We start from the raw sequence: 20,124 nt of genomic DNA, 5'->3' as shown, positions 1-20,124 counted from the left end.
AAGGGAAGAATAACTTCCCTTGACCTGCTGGCCTTGCTGCTTTTGAGGCAGCCCAAGACGTGACTGGCTTTCTGGGATGAACATGCACATTACCAGTTCATGTCTAGCCTCTTGTCCACCAACACCTCCAGGTCTTCTTGGTCAGGGTTGCATTCTTACTCTTTCTCTCCCCCTCAGCTACTACTGATACCACGGGTTGCCCTGACCCAGGTGCAGCATCTTGCACTTGGCTTTGTTGAACCTCATGAAGTTACTATGGACCCACTTCTTGAGCTTGCCCAGGTCCCTCTGGTGGCATCCCATCTTTAAGGCATGTTGATTGCACCACGCAACATGGTTCATCTCAAACTTGCTGAGGGTGCACTCAGTCCCTTTGTGTTGTTGATGAAACCGTTAAGTAGCATTGGTCCCAGTACAGACCCCTGAGGGACACCACTCCTCACTGATTCCATCAGGACCCTGAGCTGTTGGCCACTACCCTGTGGATGCAGCTGTTCAACCAATACCTTATCCACAACAGTCCACTCATCAAATCCATCTCTCTGCAATTTAGAAGCCTGTTGTGGGGGATCATGTCAAAGACCTTACAGAAGTTCAGATAGATGGCATCTGTAACTCCACTAATGTAGTCACTCCATCATAGAAGGCCTTCTATGGTGGTTGGTCAGGCAGGACTTGCTCTTGGTGAAGCTGTGCTGGCCGTCTCAGTCACCTCCTTGTCCTCCATGTGCCTTAGCACACATCTAGGAGGATGTGTTCAATGATCTTCCAACATCAGGAAAAAGGAGTAATTCACTAGTATCTCTTTTAATACTGCCAGAGTGGTCTGTAATAAAGGTGTCTCTGGCTGCCTTTAAGTACGTCAGGAACTTGTGGTTCACTTTGGTTCCAATTGTTTTCTACCACAGCAATACAATTGCTTTTTCCTCCGATGTTAGTCCAACCTTTTCTGTTCACTTGCAGTGCCCTGTGTTTTTTGCAGGTGTCTTTGTTATTACAATGCTTTGTCATCTGGTTTGTCAGTGAAAATTTATACCTAACTCTCTTCTGTTCCAGGTTGTGGCTACGGCTTTCTCTCAGAAGAATCCTAAAAACCAGTCAGAAACTTTGAACTGGCTTTCAAATGCAATTAAAGAGTTTGGCTTTTCTGGGTAAGTCTTTTAAGTAAAATGCTAAGAGACACTCTAATGAAAATATTTGTAATCTAGGACTAAGATTCTCTTCATCTGAACTCTTGTTCCTTAAACTCTGATGCCAGCCATCAGGTGCTCTTCTAGCTCTAATTGTGTAAATGAAAGTATCTGACATTATTAGTGGAATGGGATGTGATTACATTACAAGATCACTTGACCTTCTCTGAGGAGCATTTTTCTTAAACTTAAGGTACTACCTGTGTGGGCTGGGCAAGGAGCTGTAGCATTGCATTTCTGTTGTACTGTTTGGATACACACTTGCACCCAGGTGGTTCACTATGTTTTATAGTTTAAAAAAAAACCAAAACCAAATCTGACAGCTACAGAAGAGTGCTTGTTACTCTCCAGAGAGACATTTTGATGCTGATAACAGGGTGAAGATTTAACCAACACAATAGCAGTTATGTCTGCCTCTGTGAGGGTAAGAAATGGGTTCTCTGTCAGAACCAGGGATAGTATTCTTAAATTTTTATTGATTTCTTAACTGAATGTGATCAAGCATACCTAATACAGTGTACTGTTGAGAAGAAAATTTCTAAGCAGTGAAGACTTCAAGTATCAATTTGACTAATTGGGCAGTTACAATGCCTGTCTTAAGGTATTTTGCAGCTATTAAATGGATAAGTCTGGAAAGTAAACTCTTTTCTTTGGCAAATTCCTCAAAAAGTATGTATTTACAGCAGGATAACCTGTGTGTAGATATGCTACTAGAACAACACTGTTTGAGGCTACACAGATGGTATAGAAGGTTCAGAAATCTAAACCTTCCTTTATTTCTCCTGCAAATTTATTTTTCATATTCATGCCTTTTTCTGGAAGATCCTGAGCCTGACTAACAAAACAAAAAAACCCTCCACAATAACAGTAAACCCTCCCCTTTATTATGTAGCCATGTTTCAGGTGCTTAAAATTATTCTAAATTCTTTCATCAATATTTCACTCCTAGCAGTTATGTAGCAGGTGATGTAATTTAAGGAACTTTCTAGCTGTAATAATAGGTGGCTTTGATATAGATTATCATATGTTTACTGTATTGATTTTCATACATAGGCTATTCTCCAAACTACTCTCTTTCAGTAGTTATTTAAATAGCTACTATCTACACTATACCTGTGATGATATTTTATAGGTGCAAATATCTTCTTCACATAAGCAAGTAGTATAAATCTGTCTCCAGGTATTTTTTTTTCTTTAACATGTTGTGATGATTTTATTTGTTGTTGGTGTTTCCTGTGTTGCATTTTGTTTATGGCAGAAATCTTTCTCCCACAGACTGAATGTCAAAGCTTTCATCAGTAACGTGAAGACAGCTCTTGCTGCAACTAACCCAGTGAGTAAATTTAGAATATTAATCCTGAATTATTATCAGTCCTTAAACTGAAGACTTGAGTGTTTTTGTCCTTTTTCTGGCAGGCTGTGAGGACTTCTGCCATTACGTTGCTGGGAGTAATGTATCTTTATGTGGGACCTCCTCTGCGAATGTTTTTTGAGGATGAGAAGCCAGCCCTTCTCTCCCAGATAGATGCAGAATTTGAAAAGGTATGAAGTGTAGCTCTCTTACTAGCAAGTATCATTAAAACTACTTTAAGACTTCAATAGCTGAAATCTGTAGTAATATTATGGTCTAACCCGTGTTTTTGTAAGTGAACCAGATTTTTTAAGGCAGTGCATGAAAGCTGCATGTCCTTATGTCAATAGTCATTACAAACTTCAAAAGTTCCTAGTTTTGTTTGAATAGCATAATGTTTTAGAAATCTCTCTTCCTGAGCCAGTGCATTTGTATCATGCAAGGGGTTTTATTTTTAAGGTCAAATGAAAAATTGTAAAATAACTGTTTCTGATTTTTGCTTTGCTTGCAGATGCAAGGCCAGACAGCACCAACTCCAACTCGTGGCATTTCCAGGCACAGTGCAGGAGGTGGGGATGATGCTGAGGAAGAAGAACAAGAGGAAGTTGGGAATGATGTTGTGGATCTCTTGCCAAGAACAGATATTGGGTAGGTTTGGATTCTGCAGCCTGAAGACCTACTTTCACTGCAATTCAAAACTTTGTGTTTATAAACTTCGTAAGCAGAAATCTGTGGTATTGAAGCACTCGAGTACCAATAGATAGATAACTAAGAAAGTGGGCTTTTTACCTGTTTTTCTCCTGCAGTGATAAGATCACAGCTGAACTAGTGTCTAAGATTGGGGATAAAAACTGGAAGATCAGAAAAGAAGGTCTAGATGAAGTGACAAGCATATTAAATGAAGCAAAGTTCATACATCCAAACATAGGAGAACTTCCAGCTGCTCTGAAGAATCGTCTCAATGACTCCAATAAAATCTTGGTATGTTTTCCAAAATCCAGTTTCAGCTGTTTCCAGCTTAGAACTTCAGTTATTTATGATTTCTGAACCTTGCTTAGTACTTGGTCTGTTACAATGTCATGAAATCAACAACTGGAAAACAGTGTATTGTATGTTTCTAGATCATATATTTGCCTATTTTTATAAATATTTGCCTTTCTTTTTATTTAAAAAAGCCTTTCAAAAAAGGAAAATCTGTCTTTACTCTGAGTGTAGTGTAAGCAAGTCTTCAAATAAGTTTGAGTAATTGCTTCACTTTTGACAAAAGTGAATTGTCTGTTGTTAAAATATTTTTAGTTGAAATTTAATTTGCTCAGAATATGGAAGTATTTTTTATTTATTTGTGTGATGAATTTGAAGTCTGGAATAGGTGTCATTAAGCAGGCATTCTAAAGTAAAAATCTAGTGTTTTAGTAAAGTCAAAAAAAAAGTAAAAACCAGCAGCGCTGCTTTTCCCCATATAACTTGGAGGTTTTGTAGACATACTTGTAACACTATTTTCTTTAAACCCTTTTTTTCTTTATGTGCAGGTGCAACAAACACTGAGCATTCTTCAGCAGCTAGCAACAGCAATGGGTCCCAATATCAAACAGCATGTGAAAAATTTGGGGATTCCTGTCATTACAGTCCTAGGAGATAGTAAGGTAGGACAGTCGTCAAGATCTCTTTACCTTTTTGCATATCTGATCTATGTCTGAAAGTAACTGTTGCTATTTAGACTTGATTTTAAGAGGTGGATGGCAGTTTAAACTTTCTTTGGAAGCTTACACATTTTTTGAAAAGTTCTTGCCTGAATGACAACATATTATCCAAATATGAATTTGTACCTGAATATATATTCTACTTGAGGTGTGGTCTCCTGCTTGTAACTAAACCCAGTCAGTGTCATAATTTGGCTTTTAAATGAAACATGGTGAGTGTATGATATTTTCTAAGGCTGCAAGTACACTACCTTAGGCACTAAGCCAGTTTGCTTGGTAAAGGTGCTTTTAGTGTATCACTGTGGATCCCAGTATACGTTGTTATTGTCTTTTCACTGTGTAGGAGACCTGTAGGTAGACACAGGACACTCACAACTGACACTGAAGCTTGTATAATGTCAGTGTCGAGCTTGTTAGGATGCTATGTCAAGATCAGAGCTAGGGCCATGGGAAAGAGCAAATTTGAAGTAGTGGAGGAAAGAAGTTTGGGAAGGTGCTGATGTCTTGGGGTCACAGGCAGTTATCAGAGGTGGCATACTTCAGCTGTCTCTACTCTGAATGTGAGTAGGAAAAAGAACAGAAGCTGGCTCTGCCTGTCCCAAACAGTGGAGGACTAGGACTGGTCCTAGGGCTGGATAAAAAACTCCTGGTCACATTGTTTTGTCTTTGAGAGTCTTCAAGAACTGAGATTTTATGTGACTGTTGAATTCTTCTTTTGTTCACCAGTTATCTTGAGGTAACATCAAACTCCCTTTGCAGAGTCATAGAATTGTTTAGATGGTCTGTAGGGTTACCTTCCAACCTAGTTCCAACCCCACTGCCATGGGCAGACACCTTCCATTAGACCAGCTTGCTCAAAGCTATGCCTGGTGCTTCAGTTCAAAGTACATGGTTTAAGGATAAGACTAATTGTGATTAACTTAGTGTTGCTAAAATGAGTAATACCAATGTTACTTGTAAGAACTATAATGCTGACAGAAGATGGTATGTTCATTCAAATGTTTTTACAGTAGTATTCTTTTTAAGTACTGCAAGTGCAAGATTTAACTAGTTTATCAAAGTTATCCAGCTTTTGAGGTTGAGGATGGTCCTTTCTGCACCCTGCTTCAATATGTTTATAGTGGACCCACTGAATAATTGAGGAAAGCCAACAGCTTGTAGTATGAGTGAAGACAAATTAAATTTGGGTGATGGGGAACCAAGGTCTTGCCAGAGAGGCTGATGAGCATCTGTTTATCTGCAGCTCATGATTTGTTTCTTTTCCTCAATGAGACTGAAGATGGGCCAAGTTATTTGCAAGGATGCTCACTACTTATTTACATATATGCCTGAATGTTACCTCTACATTTAATATTGATTTATACTAAACATAAATGAATCTGTCACATTACCAGCTTTCCTCATAAATTCTGCCTGCAGTAGAGGATCATATTATATAGTCATGTCTACACTGATAACATTTTAAAGAACTGTGATTGTTAGGTATTCCATCTGGCTTCTCATAACTTTACATAGTTCTTTCAAAAAAGGGTGCTGTTCTAAATTTTGCTTGAAAAAAACCTAAATATGGAAATTGGTAGGAGTTAGAGGGTTTTCCCTGTTCCTGACTTGACTTTTGCTCATGTGTGTCCTAAATAAGAGTGCCCTAATAGCAGGCTCCGTAACCCACCTACCTTGATTCATTGATGTGCTGTATGACAGATAAGTATAATGTCTGATTTGGTAATTGCTGCAGCTGATACCATCACTAAAACCAAATTCTTCCGAATCTTAGACTTCTCAAGCAGTGAATAAAAAAAGAGATTTCAACGCCCATGATGTGAAAGCTTTTTCCTTTCATAGGAAGGTTGATTGTTGCCTCTTCTATTGTAAACTTCTGACCCCTCTTTATGTTTATTCTTCTTAAATCTTGTTCTTGCTGCAGAATAATGTTCGTGCTGCTGCATTAGCAACTGTGAATGCCTGGGCTGAACAAACTGGCATGAAAGAGTGGTTGGAAGGGGAAGACCTGTCTGAGGAGCTCAAAAAAGAAAATCCTTTCCTAAGGCAAGAGGTAGGCTTCTGTCAAAAAAACTTCTTGTTTGTCTAATCAAAATAACCTTATGTTTTATGGATTGTTTATCTATGCAGACTGAAATGGCACAATACTACAATTGTATGAGAAAACAAGTAGGTGAGTCTCTGTACTGACATAAAATTGTTAAACCTCAAAAGGCTAATAACAAGCTTTCTTCCTGCATGATAGCTGTCATTCAGTGCCTCTAAAATGAAACTTTTGTCTGTTTTGATTAGCATTTTAAGTGCTAGTGTGTTTTCCCTCAAATTCACCATGGAACAGAACTGGAGTCATTAAAAAGAGCACATGGAATTCTGTTGCTTTCAAAAGCAACAACCTTTACAGTTTTAAGAGACTATGCTTCAAGTTTTAAGATAGATGTGTATTAACATATTGTACTCAACTTTTTATTTTTGTAATTGCTAACGTCAAAGTTGATGTTAGTTATGAATATTTGTCTGAAGAAAGTTTGTGGTGGGTTTTTCCTACTCACACAGAGTTGTGTGAGGGACTACTATTCAGTCTTGTGACCTGACAGAGCAGTGTTAGCACTTCTTCAGAAGCTTTTATTTTAAAACTTTGTTTCAGCTTCTTGGTTGGTTGGCTGAGAAGTTGCCTACCCTCCGCTCTGTTCCTTCTGACCTACTCTTGTGCGTGCCTCACCTGTACTCCTGCCTTGAAGATCGAAACGGGGATGTGCGCAAAAAGGCACAGGATGCCCTGCCGTTCTTTATGATGCATCTTGGCTTTGAGAAGATGGCAAAAGCCACTGGCAAGCTGAAGGTATTTCTGTCACAAAGATTAGATAATGTGACCTTGAATGAGTGAATATGAACAAGTCACATTCACAGTCTCATGATATGCTGTCCTGAGTCATGTAAGCTTGTCTGCATCAAATATTTTCAGGGGGGCTGAAAACAGTATCAGGAGACTGTGAGTTAGAGCTTTCTCTACTTCAAAAATGATTACTGCCATTACAGGCTTATCACTTCAAGAACCTGATATTTATTCACTCTTCATTCCTTCTGGAAAAAAAAAAAAATCTACCTGCAGAAAGCTTCCATACCAGTTACTGTCCCATTGTATGCTTTTGTACTCATACTTTCAGATGGCTTCTAGCAGTTTGGTCTGGCTTAGGAACCCTTGAGTGAAGAATAATTGTAGGGCACTCCATTGACTTCATAGGACCACTCACCTAGAACAGATTGCTGCTGCACATGTTTCCCATAGGACTTGCAGAAGAAACTTAATAAAAGGATGTTTTATCTCAGAACAAATGTATCTGAGAACATTGATGTTTTAAGATAAGCATCCTGGAAAGTAGTAAACAGAGAATAGCTTGTTTTAAACTACTATTGTTTTCCTTGTCTGTGGCTAGTTTATTAGTAGATTAGTGGTAGTCATTGCTAAATTTATCACTTCTTTTTTTCCCTTTTTGTTCTCTAGCCAACTTCCAAAGACCAAGTACTGGCCATGCTTGAGAAAGCCAAAGCCAACATGCCAGCCAAACCAGCTCCCCCTGCTAAATCATCTTCCAGAGTGGTAGGGGGAACAGCTCCAGCCAAATTCCAACCTGGGTCAGGTAACCTCTCTTATATTCTGGGAAACATCTGAGAAAAGGGTGGGTTTTGAAGCTTTTTGACATTCCAGAGGAAGAAACATACTTAACTGGAGAAGAGGAATTCAGCATAGTTAGGGTTACAAAGAACTGTGGAATCTAGTGAGTTCTGTCTGCAGTTCTGGCCTTTCTTGCAGTTGAATCAACTTCCAGTGTAGGAGGGTGCTTCCAGTGTAGTTGTGTCCTTTCCACACAACCATCTGTCAACTGCTATTTGAAAATATCTACTTGGTATTGAAGTTAAAACCCAGGGGCTGCAGGGGGAGGCTTTTAGTAATACTAATCTGATTTTAATATAATATGATTTTAAAATGTTTTCACATTATTTTTTATCTAGACTACTTCTTCAATGTAGTTTACTCTGGGACTACCAGATTGCTTGTGCTGATGCAAAAGAGGGTAATGGGATTAGGGGACAAGTGATTTGAAGAAGCAGTCCTGTCTTATTGCTCTGCTGGGGCTAGCTTGCCTGCTCAGACCAGGTGCAACTACAGCTCTAGACATTAGCCTGGAAAGTATGTGTCTGTGCATTTGTAAATTGTTTTGAAAATGACAAATTTGCTAACATAGTATGATATTAATTATGAGAACTTTGTATGCTAACATAGAATTTAAGGGACCTCCTCTGTGGGTCTAAAATCCTCAGACATCTGTGTAATAAATATATTGTATCCATGAACAGTTTTCTTCTGTTCTTAGAACAGAAAATTGATAACCTAAAATAGGCTTGAAGATAGCTTGAAATGGTCTATTGTTTCTCTAGCATTTGCTGATGACTTGGGGTCTAATACCATGGAATCCAAGCCTGATCCCAAAAAAGCCAAAGCAGGAGGACTGTCCTCTAAAACTAAGGTATGTCAGTTTTATTTTGTACAAGATCAGTTCCATGAAGTTAATAGCTGTGGTTTGTTAATCTGTTATGGGTAGAAGAGTATAGTCCTTGAGCTCTAAAGTGACAGGTGTTCCCGTATCACTTACCCAATCACTGCTGTTGTCATTACCTATTTAATTCTTAAAGTCTGTGTTGTCAAAAATGCAGTCTTGTGAGAGACTCAATTTGTCTGAAATCTGCTTGGCCTCCTTGATTCTGTGCTACTGAGAATTCATTCTTACTGTTACACTTCCAATTGTATACTTTAACATTAATTTTGAACCCATGTATCAAAAGAAATGTATCTCTGCCTTAAAATATGAAGAGTAAAATGTTCTCAATCACTAGTGAGAAAAGGGAAGGAATATACTTGAAAGCACAATAATCTCAATTGGTTACAGTCAATTTGTGGTTAGGTTTTTCTGTTTTGCTTTACAGTAATTTTTTTGCTATTAACTTTAAGTTTGTCCTGTGGGTACAACTAAAAATAACCTGAATTGTTTTAGTCCTGTTGCCTCCATTGTCTGACGTAGTGCTATAACAAGAACATTTTATGTCCATCTTAATTACAAGAATGAGCAAAACAGACCTTGAAGGATATTGTAGATTTGCTGAAGTCGATGCGGTGTTCTGTCAAGAGTTCAGAACTGGGATTGTAGAGTTAAGGCCTTTGCTGCAAATGCATTAAAAGGTTTGGAATGGTAACTCTTAGGAGTAAATAGCTGTCTAACAACAAAGACTTTTCTGTGGCTTATTTACAGCAGTCAAATGTTAATAGCAATATATCCAAGGGTAATGCCAGCCTGCCCAAAGCTAATACAAGCCTCAGCAAAGGCAGTTCAAGTCTGACAAAGAACCAGTCTATCAAACAGGTACCACGTTGGGTTTTAGGGATGTGTGGGTGACTAGCACACTGGCTGAGTGATGTGTCATACTTCACAGGGTACTACTGTGCACACTGTCATGGGTATTGCTTCCACAGCAGCAGAGCACACACTTTTAAAATTCTAATCAACATTTTTTCTTTCAGCTTCTCTCTGGCTCTTGTATACATAAGCAGCATGAGACTGGCTGGTATCTAATGCTTGCAATTGCTGGGACTGAGGCATATATATGTCTTGTGTTGCCTGTTAATACTATGCTTTTTTCAGGGTGTACAAGGGAAGAAAGTGCTAAGCAAGCCTAATTTGAAGGAAGACGATGATAAATCAGGTCCTATTTTTATCATAGTCCCAAATGGAAAAGAACAGAGGATGAAAGAGGAGAAAGGTCTGAAGGTGAGAAAAATTGGAATGTATTCACAAGTTTTGAAGGAGATTTTTTTTTTTTTAATGGCATTTGTTAGTTTTGAATCTAGAATAAAATGTACTATGGCATGAAAGTGCTAGTCACTGTCCATCTCTTGGACAGATTCTTCAGTTGAATTTCACAGGTCAATATCTGGCTTACTGTGATGTTTCTCTTCTGATTTCCAAATTTTGTGCATATGGGCTTTCATGACAGTGTATAAATGCTGAAAATTTGTGAAGGATCGTTAAGCTTAGTCAACTGTTTTCAGGTACAGAGTTGCAGGATACATTGTAAATGCTTCAATTTACTTATTTTGAACAACCCTACTTAGCAATTCTTAGGGAAATTCTGTTACTGAAAACATGCATGTTATTTGTAACTTGCTAGTAGATAGGCCTGTCTGTAGCTTAAAACCAACCACTTTAAGTGATAATTATTAAGATGATGGCCTAAAGATAACCAGTCCACATGAAGAAAATTTTTCACGTAAGAGAAGGTGAGCAAACACCACCGATTTTTCCTGTTACTTATTGACAATAAGAAGACTTTGAAAACAGATTCTGAAGCGGAACTAAATGATATACAATCAGCAGAGTCTTTCAGGAAGAAAATGTATTGCTTACTTTGAGTTCTAAATGCTGCCTTTTACAGGTGTTAAAGTGGAATTTCACTACTCCCCGTGATGAATATATTGAACAGCTAAAAACTCAGATGTCCACTTGTGTGGCCAAATGGCTACAGGATGAGATGTTTCATGCAGACTTTCAGCACCACAACAAAGCACTGGCTGTTATGATTGAGGTGAGTTTGTCTCTGTGGTAGTAGATGATGTGCTATGGAATTATTCTCTGCTATGACAGATTCTGCTTGAATTCAAATCAAATAGGAATTCTCTGAGGAGTCGAGTCATTTTTCTGTGAAGTTGAAAGCTAAACATATATAGAAATAATATTCAGAGATATGGTGAAGTTGGTATTAATACCGTTTCTTGGGAGAAGGGAAAACTTCCTCACCAGAGACTTCTCTTAGAATTTCAGAAAAGCTGTATCAGTTAAAAGTGAGTACTTATGGTTCTGAGAATTGACCAATAAATGTAGACTATCTTATCAGACATAGCTTAGCTTATTCTCTGTTCTTTTCTTGAACTCTGTGTGTGTGTGTCATTATGCATAACCTTTTTTTTTTCTTCTTCCTTCAAGCACTTGGAGAGTGAAAAAGACGGAGTCATCAGCTGCCTGGATTTGATCTTAAAATGGCTTACCCTGCGGTTCTTTGATACCAATACAAGTGTTTTGATGAAAACACTTGAATACCTTAAATTGCTTTTCAATATGCTGAGTCAAGAAGAGTATCACCTCACTGAAAATGAAGCATCCTCTTTCATTCCGTATCTTATCCTAAAGGTACAATTTATTTTACACAAACTAACCTTATTTTTCATGAGGAATATAGCAGGATACCATCAAATACTGCAATATGTTCATTCTAAATATATTGTGAATAGAGTTAAATCCAGTTGGCTGCTGGTCATGAGTGGTGTTCCCCAGGGCTCAGAGTTGGGGCAGTCCTGTTTAATATCTTCATCAGTGACTGGGCAGGAGTGTTCATCTGCTGGAGGGTCAGAAGGCTCTACAGAGGGATCTGAACAAGCTGGATAGATGGGCCGAGGCCAGTTGTATGAGACACAACAGGCCTAGTTTTTTAGCCTGGAGAAAAGGAGGCTCAGGGCATATCTAGTGCTCTGTATAACTACCTAAAAGGAGGTTGTAGTGGGGTGGGTGTTGTCTCTTTCTTGCTAAATAGCAAGTGAATGAGAGAAAACAGTGTCAAGTTGTGCCAGGAGATGGTTATGTTGGATATTAGGGAAAACTTTTTCAACAAACAACTGGTCAAGTATTGGAACAGGCTGTCCAGGGAAGTGGTTGAGCTTCTATCACTGGAGGTATTTAAAAGATATGTAGATATGGCACTTAGAAGCCTGCATATTTCCCTTTAAAAGACATTGACCAAAAAGGAATTTTGCCTTGAGAATAATTCTGGCTTGCCTGACATTATTTAGAATAGTGAAATAGTGTCATGAGACTGTTTAAAATATCTTATATTTCTTCCCCTCTTTTTCTTTTATTAATTTTCCATTAGGTAGGAGAACCGAAAGATGTCATCCGCAAAGATGTACGTGCCATTCTGAACAGGATGTGTCTCATCTATCCAGCCAGCAAGATGTTCCCTTTCATCATGGAGGGGACAAAATCCAAAAACTCAAAACAACGTGCAGGTGCGAAATGGAGGATTGAACTGGGCTTACGCAAAGTACTTGAAATTGCTTTGGTTTGTGTCTTGAAAAACCCAGCATAAGAGTGTTGGGTGGGATATGAGATTTGTCTGCATGTGGCATTTTATGCAGATGTTCGTAAGTGTTTAAAGGATCAGATTTTAAAGTATTGTATTGCTTTTTATTTTGGTGCCTTTGTACCTTCCAAAGATGAGCAATCTGTCATTGCTATCAGTATTAAGATTGTGTCTCCCTTGAGTAGGCTTGTTTTCTTAGTGAAACAGTACTGCGGAGAAGGGTGACAATACTCTTGTCCTAGTCACCAAGAGAATCAGTTAATCTGATCAACAAATGTCTCTACATTGCACATTTGTCTCAACGCAAGTAAGGTCTGTAATAAAGTTAAGGTGCTTGAACTACAAACAGCTCCCTAGTCACCTTGAAAATATCTTATCCTGGTATAACATGGAAGTTAAATTCTCTACATAATATAGCATTGCAAGCTCACAACTGTCTAAACTATCTAGATATGAAGTTAACTGTAACATTGCTTATATAAGGTAACAGGAAGTATTTGAAGGGTATAGGGCTGACTGACAGCTTTTACATATTCTATCTGTGTGAAGTAGTCTGAACCTGTAGTTTACTTTTATTCATCAATATTTATTATTTATTCATCCTGTAAATCACCTGAAGTGTCTGTCATCAGCTTTGTGATTGACAGTTCTCTACAGTGAATGTTCACATTGTCCAAGCAACACAGAAACTGGGAGTGCTCTCTTTCTAGCAGCTTTCAAGTTGAATATGTGTATGTTATTTTGTTTCTTTAGAATGCTTGGAAGAGCTTGGATGCCTGGTTGAATCATATGGCATGAATGTATGCCAGCCAACTCCAGGGAAAGCTTTAAAAGAAATGGCAACTCATATTGGTGATAGGGACAACACCGTGCGCAATGCTGCACTCAACACCATTGTGACTGTCTATAACGTTCATGGTGATCAAGTGTTCAAGCTGATTGGAAATGTGAGTATAACTGGAGATAAGATTATGAGGGTTTGGGATTTAGGTGGTAGGTTTTGTTTGGTTTGGTTTGGGGGTTTTTTGTTTGGTTTGTGGGATTGTTTGGGGGTTTTTTGTTCCTTACTCTTTTGTAGAGGATTAGCACTGTTTTGCTTGTGATTGGTCATCTTGCTGTTGGCGTCAAGAGCATTTTGTAGTTTTGAAAATAATTATCATAAGATCTGTGGTGCTGTAAATTATTTGGTTAATCCCAGATTGTGGAATATATGAAATCATAGAATGGTTTGCGAAGGGACCTTAAGGATCATTTAGGTCCAACCCTGCTGCCATGGCGAAGCCACCTTCCACTAGACCAGGTTCCTCAGAGCCCCATCCAACCTGGCCTTAAACACTTCCAGGGATGGCATATCCTGTTCCAACCACCCTTACAGTCAAGAATTTCTAATCCAGTCTAAACCTACCCTCTTTCATTTTAAAGTAATTACTCCTTGTCTTATCACTACGTACTCCGTTTAGAAATCCTCTCCAGCTTTCTTGTAGGCCCCTTCTAGGTACTGGAAGGCTGCTATGATGTCTCCCTAGAGCCTTCTCTTCAGCATCCTGAACAACCCCCAACTCTCAGCCTGTCTTCATAGGAAAGGTGTATATAACCTGGGTGTGCATGAATAAAAAACAAAGCTGGAATAAACAAGAAAAACACTGACTTTCATGGGAATTAAATTGTTTATAAAGAATAACTTGAATGGATATTTTATGGAATATGACGAGCAGGGAAGGAAGGCTGCCCCTTTTTGGTTTTTTTTTGCCTTTGCAACTTCTTGAAAAGTTGAAGTTTAATGTGACTTTTGTTTTCTCCGGTAACCATTTCCATGAGAATTAATGTTGCATTTCCATTAACATTTTAGAATGCAATCATATTTCAACTACTGTTCAGAGTGCAATCTGTCTCCTCCTTAGCTTTGCGTAGTCCATTTGCTTTTGGATTTTCAAGGTTAAGAAAAGAACTGTAGCACCTGAACTCTTCAACCCCTTCTAACTATGACTTTCTGAGCTTCAGTATGTCACAACTAAAATGTATGGGTTCTCAGGAAGGCTTCCAAATCATAGGGATGTTGTAGAGTAGTTCTCACAAAATTGTCATGCTTACTTGTGTTCAAATGTAGTTATTGCTAATCTTTGGTCCAGTAGGTAAGCAGGTATATATGAATCTTTTCACTGCCTGAGTTGGAGTTTAATGTTCGATCTTGTGTTGGGATTGAGTGATTAGTACATTGAACAGGACAACTGTAAGAAGGACTCTGGCTTCTGTGGCAGGGTCCAGAGTGTTAAAGCACTGCCTCATCTCCTAATAGGGAATATAGAAAAGGTGGATGGCGGCTTTTTGTTTGAGTTTTTTGCAGCAACACATGCAACAATTGGAAACACTTGATAGTACCATACTTTGAATTTGAGATTAATTGTTTCTTGAAAATTATGTGGACTAGAAATAACTGTATTTGGTATTACAGCTTGTCAATATAGGTTAATTAGCTTTTGAAGTAACATCTGGCAGTCCAAAGTGGCCCTGTTAGTTTGCTGGTAGGTGATAGCATTGACAGTTCCTGCCTTGGTGATAGGGAACTTCAGTCTGCAGTAGTAAGTGATATGCATCCTGTAGGTGACCTAGATTTCTAAAATCCATACAACTCGAGTTGAGTGAAAGTATTGTGTGTTACAGCTTTCTGAGAAAGACATGAGCATGCTGGAGGAAAGAATAAAACGGTCAGCCAAGAGACCCTCTGCAGCTCCTGTGAGACAGGCAGAGGAGAAACCTCAACGTACTCAAAACATCAGTGCTAACGCTGGCATGATGCGGAAGGGGCCAGCTGAGGACATGTCCTCCAAGCTCAAGTATGTAATGATATGTTGTGGTCTCTACCCTGCATAGTGTCTGTGCTAATATCATGTCTGGCAATGTCATTTTGGTTCTCATATCATCATCTTTGCATGTTGTGAAAATCAACCATATAATATAAATCAAAATGTCTGAAACTTTTTTTGTCTTGTCTGTCTTGAAATCTTTCTAAATGGTCTTGTGCCTCTTTTCACTGCTTCTCCATGGACAGAATTATGTATCGCACTTATAGGATGTAAGTACTGCCCACTAACTCCTTGGTAGCAAGGCTCTTGTATCTTTCAGTTTCTATCCCAGTCACCCCTCCCTGAGGGTGACGAGTTTGCCATGACTAGTTCTAGGTTATTTACAGGTCTCTGACATAAAGAAAAGAAACCAAAAATACAGGTTTCTGTCAAGGTGACCATAGATCAAGCTGCAGCAGACTTGGCACTTCCACATTAAGCAGCTGTTCAAAATATTGGGAGTACTTCCAATGTGTTACATTAAACTTTGTATTGGTTGGACCCTTTTCTTAACTTGTTATGTTAAACATAAAGCACAGAACTGGATAAGCATGTGTGAATCATAGAGCCTGGGGCAACAGTACCAGAAACAAAAAGCTCAGAAACTGTATTGCTTGTTGCCTGCTCATTATTTCTGAGTAAAAATCTGTGTTGAGAACTATGTATTAGAATACTTCCTTAAAAATCCAATATGCAGCACAAGTTATGTGGGATGCTGGGAGTCATAAGTTCAGAGGAGCTTGCAAGGTTGCTGTGTACATATGCATCCTGTCCGTCATTAAAAAAAGTGAGAGGAGAAAGAAGCCACACTAACTTCAAAGCTATGTTCCATTTATACTCCTGTAAACTCTACTAGTTATCTCACCTGTCACAGGTGCAGGGGGTCTTGTGGGTTACAAGAGGAAGTCAAAAGCAAGTGACTAACAGCTGCTCTTCTGGCCCACAAAAGTTTGTTTTACTCATGGCTTAGGGGAAAGGCAGAGGGAGTTATTAGGGGGCTTAAATATAATCAGAACTCCAAAATCTGTGCTATTCTCAGAGCTTTAGGCCTACCAGTGGATGCTAGTGCTAGTACTCTTGCCTCTTATGTGTGTGTAATAAACACCTCTCTCCTGGTTTCTATAGCCAAAATCGCAACATGGGCAGTCACTCTGAGACAACACATACTGTTCCACGGGAATTTCAGCTGGATCTTGACGAAATTGAAAATGACAACGGAACTGTCAGATGTGAGATGCCAGCACTTGTGCAGCACAAACTAGATGATATTTTTGAGCCAGTCTTGATTCCTGAGCCCAAGTGAGTTTAAACTCCTAAGTGAAACCAGCAGAACTGCTTAAAAACTATTTCGTGAAGCTGAATTGGCTAGTTTCTACGTTCAGACTTGTTTACATAAGAGGGTAGTGTCAGCTAATTTGAAGAGATGTCAAAATGAAGGTCCCTTGCACTGCTCTGAAATCTGGAGAGCAGTTATTTTTAATGAAAAACCTGAGTTCTACTTATGTATTTTTATAGTAAAAGAATTCTGAGTCTGTAAATGCATCATCAGTGTCCTTACAAGTAGCGCTATGGATGAGTTAAAAAGAGTGATTCCTTCCTTGACTATCCTCAGTGAAGAATGAAATTGTTTTCCCTTGTCTCTAAATCTTCATTGAAATGTAGCAGTTAAGTGTGAATTAAAGTAGCTCTCCAAAAAGTAATGAGTTCTCTTTTCAACTGTTTAGAATTCGTGCTGTGTCCCCACACTTTGATGACATGCACAGTAACACAGCTTCTACTATCAACTTTGTCATTTCCCAAGTAGCCAGTGGTGATATAAATACAAGCATTCAGGCTCTGACACAGGTAAGTGAATTAAGGTAGCAACTGATCATAGCAACTAATCACACTGTATTAAACTATTTGTCTGCGAGGGTGATGAGTTGCACTGTGGTGGAGCACTCATGTCAGGTGACGTGGACTCTGCTCAGAATCTCCCTGATGACAAAACAAAGTGCACAGGGGCCATCTGACTCGCTTTAGCAATAGAAATTCCACTTGGAAGAGGTAGAATAGACTTAACACTTTTTTTGTTAGTGATTCTGTGTTATCATTTTAGTTTTGTTAAATTATTTGTACTATGAGTTTGAAAAAGCCAGTTAGTCAGTGAGACTTAATTTTTGGTGTAAACTGGTTTATAGATCCTCTGCAAAAGGATTGTCTTGCCTCAGGTTTTTATGTGGTTTTAGGGTGGCTTTAACTACTTCAGAGTTTTCATAATACTTAAAAGATTTCATAAAGCTGTTAATTCCAGAATTTTTAATGGAGTGTTTTCATTTGTGTACAGGATAGGATTGCAGTTCTCTAAAAGATTATTAATTGGTTGTATTGGGATTAGCAATACAGGTCAGTGGCTACTGATTTCAGGTGAAAGCTTAGAATAGAAGTGCCTTGGCAAATCAATTGGTCAAGGCAAGGCCCTTCCTAGAGAAAAGTTTTTAAGTCATTGTTATTTTGCACTGTTTGCATTATGTTGACTTTACTGGTGTTTTGTTTTTAAATCTTAGATTGATGAGGTGCTCAAACAGGAGGACAAAGCAGAAGCTATGTCTGGCCACATTGACCAATTCCTAATAGCTACCTTTATGCAGCTTCGGCTAATCTACAACACGCACATGGCAGATGAGAAGCTGGACAAAGATGAGATAGTCAGACTTTACAGCTGTATTATTGGGAGCATGATCACGGTAAGGCTTTGATGTAAAATGGGAGGTGAAGAGCAAATAACTTCTGTGCAGAAATTGCAGGAGAATGGAATGTCTGTCCTGTACCTAGGTTAGATTACTACTGAGTCTCTTATGAAGGTTTGTTGCTAACTGTCTGCTCATCAATGCACCTTTTGAGAGGGAGTGGGGAATGAGAAACTAGGGGAGAAGGTCTCTGCTTCTGCAGAATACAGCCACTGTAATACTTCTGTTAAGCTCTGTTTTTATATTCCTTTTTGAGTGCTGAGTTGGTGGCCTAAGTATTTTCAGAAGATACTCGGTAGAAATAACTTTCTTCATAGTTGTGTTTTGACTGTTTAATGTTGTGGGAAACAGGGAGATGTCATGGTTAGACAATGTAGTCTAGAGAACTCCCTGTATTAAAGGATCATGTACAGGGAAAACTAATACTGTCTTCAATCTGTAGCTATTTCAGATAGAGAGTCTGGCTCGAGAGGCCTCCACTGGTGTGCTTAAAGACCTAATGCATGGTCTTATTACATTAATGCTGGATTCTCGGGTTGAAGACCTTGAGGAGGGGGAGCAGGTCATCCGATCAGTCAACCTCTTGGTAGTGAAAGTTCTGGAGAAGTCTGACCAGACCAACATCTTGAGGTATATAATGAAAACTGTACAATTACTGCTTTTCTTTACCTATTCTTCTGTGTTCCTTGAATGGCTGAGTTTGTTAGTCACTCTGTAAGCAAAGACAAATGTCTGTAGAATCATTCAGTTAGCTGATCAAGAATTATCACTCATCATCAATGGTGATCAGAATTTGACTCCACAATCTGCACAGCTGGAGGCAAGCTAAACAAACCAGCTTAGTATGCTTCTATGTGCTTTATAGTTCAGCAGACTGCCTCTTAAATTCTTGTAAGTACAAACAAAGAAGGAAAGAGCTGTTACACAACGTGATGTAAACTGCTGGACTAACCTCAGTCTCTGTGGTATTCTGGGGTGAGTTGGCATCTTTTTTTCTTTTGTATAGAATGTTTTCTGTTTAACCTCTGTAAATTTATTCCTTTTAGTGCTCTGCTTGTTTTGCTCCAAGACAGTCTTCTAGCAACAGCCAGCTCTCCTAAGTTTTCAGAACTTGTCATGAAGGTGAGCCTATAATAGAGATTTCAAATTTACTTGGATTATCTGAATCATGTTAGCTGAAACGACACATACAGTTAAAAAAAAAATTAGTGGCCATAACTTGAAATACTTCTTATAACTCTTATAACCGTATTAGATGTCACATATAAGGACTTCTTGTATGCCAGGAGGGAGCTTAACACCTGCTAATAGTTTACAGAAACTTGTGCACACTAATGCAAACTCCGTACGAGCTGTAAAGTCACCTGCTGAGTTCATTTGCTTGGGCACAGCACTGCACTATGGATTCAAACAGTCCCAGACTGGAGCTGACTTCTATTTTGTCATCTCTAATGATAGATAGAGTGAATGTGCAAATGTTTGCATTTAAAGCATGAGTGAGATTTATTTTTTTTTTATCATACAACACCCTTTTGTAACTGGCATGATTTAAAGACAACTTAGGCATTCTTAATGAGGTTAAACCTAAAGTCAGTGTACGTAGCATGTATGTATTATCTGCTAAAATTTCTTCACACAAAGCATTCAGTCTCCTGCTGTAGATAGAGAAGTCAGCACCGCATTTATGCATCAGGTCTAAAGAAAGATCTGGATACTGTACAGCTAGTTACAAAGAGAAAGTATGTACCAGTGCAAATATAGCTTGAACAGACAGACACTGCGTGCCTGTAAATGGTAGCAGAGTGAAGTGACTCAGTGGTAATGTTGTGTAATCTCTCATTACATAATTGAATGCTTTTTCCTTGAGTTATCTTGCTTTAAGTCGGCCTCTCGTTCCAGTGTCTGTGGAGAATGGTGCGTCTTCTTCCGGAAACCATTAATAGCATAAATCTGGATCGGATTCTGCTGGATATCCACATTTTCATGAAGGTCTTTCCCAAAGAGAAGCTGAAGCAATGTAAGAGTGATTTTCCTATAAGGACATTGAAGACTCTGCTTCACACCCTGTGCAAGTTGAAAGGGCCCAAGGTCAGAGCAATCACTAGTCATGTGCTTTTAAATTGAATG

General features: G+C 38.8%; 1 protein-coding gene and 1 non-coding gene across 2 annotated transcripts in view; both read left to right on the top strand.

Moving 5' to 3' along the window:
* Positions 1 to 20,124, top strand: part of CKAP5 (cytoskeleton associated protein 5) — a 54,365-nt gene that overhangs the window by 27,746 nt on the left and 6,495 nt on the right. The window contains exons 18-39 of the mRNA XM_051791890.1: positions 1,057 to 1,151; positions 2,466 to 2,523; positions 2,607 to 2,732; positions 3,053 to 3,189; positions 3,348 to 3,522; positions 4,071 to 4,184; positions 6,166 to 6,294; positions 6,886 to 7,080; positions 7,744 to 7,879; positions 8,679 to 8,767; positions 9,938 to 10,063; positions 10,728 to 10,877; positions 11,276 to 11,479; positions 12,216 to 12,351; positions 13,179 to 13,372; positions 15,087 to 15,259; positions 16,394 to 16,567; positions 16,993 to 17,113; positions 17,815 to 17,994; positions 18,440 to 18,627; positions 19,044 to 19,119; positions 19,897 to 20,085. Coding sequence (XP_051647850.1) covers positions 1,057 to 1,151; positions 2,466 to 2,523; positions 2,607 to 2,732; positions 3,053 to 3,189; positions 3,348 to 3,522; positions 4,071 to 4,184; positions 6,166 to 6,294; positions 6,886 to 7,080; positions 7,744 to 7,879; positions 8,679 to 8,767; positions 9,938 to 10,063; positions 10,728 to 10,877; positions 11,276 to 11,479; positions 12,216 to 12,351; positions 13,179 to 13,372; positions 15,087 to 15,259; positions 16,394 to 16,567; positions 16,993 to 17,113; positions 17,815 to 17,994; positions 18,440 to 18,627; positions 19,044 to 19,119; positions 19,897 to 20,085 — 3,165 coding nt within the window. The remainder of the gene's footprint in view (positions 1 to 1,056; positions 1,152 to 2,465; positions 2,524 to 2,606; positions 2,733 to 3,052; positions 3,190 to 3,347; positions 3,523 to 4,070; positions 4,185 to 6,165; positions 6,295 to 6,885; positions 7,081 to 7,743; positions 7,880 to 8,678; positions 8,768 to 9,937; positions 10,064 to 10,727; positions 10,878 to 11,275; positions 11,480 to 12,215; positions 12,352 to 13,178; positions 13,373 to 15,086; positions 15,260 to 16,393; positions 16,568 to 16,992; positions 17,114 to 17,814; positions 17,995 to 18,439; positions 18,628 to 19,043; positions 19,120 to 19,896; positions 20,086 to 20,124) is intronic.
* Positions 17,176 to 17,286, top strand: LOC127473007 (small nucleolar RNA SNORD67). Its single transcript, XR_007905233.1, has one exon. It is a non-coding gene; the product is annotated as a small nucleolar RNA SNORD67 (small nucleolar RNA).

This window comes from Manacus candei, unplaced genomic scaffold (genome assembly GCF_025592945.1).
Source record: "Manacus candei isolate 608988 ecotype Guabito, Panama unplaced genomic scaffold, ASM2559294v1 h1tg000033l, whole genome shotgun sequence".
Lineage (NCBI taxonomy): Eukaryota > Metazoa > Chordata > Aves > Passeriformes > Pipridae > Manacus > Manacus candei.
Note: the sequence above shows the minus strand (reverse complement) of the source record. Positions and strands in the feature narration are given on the sequence as shown.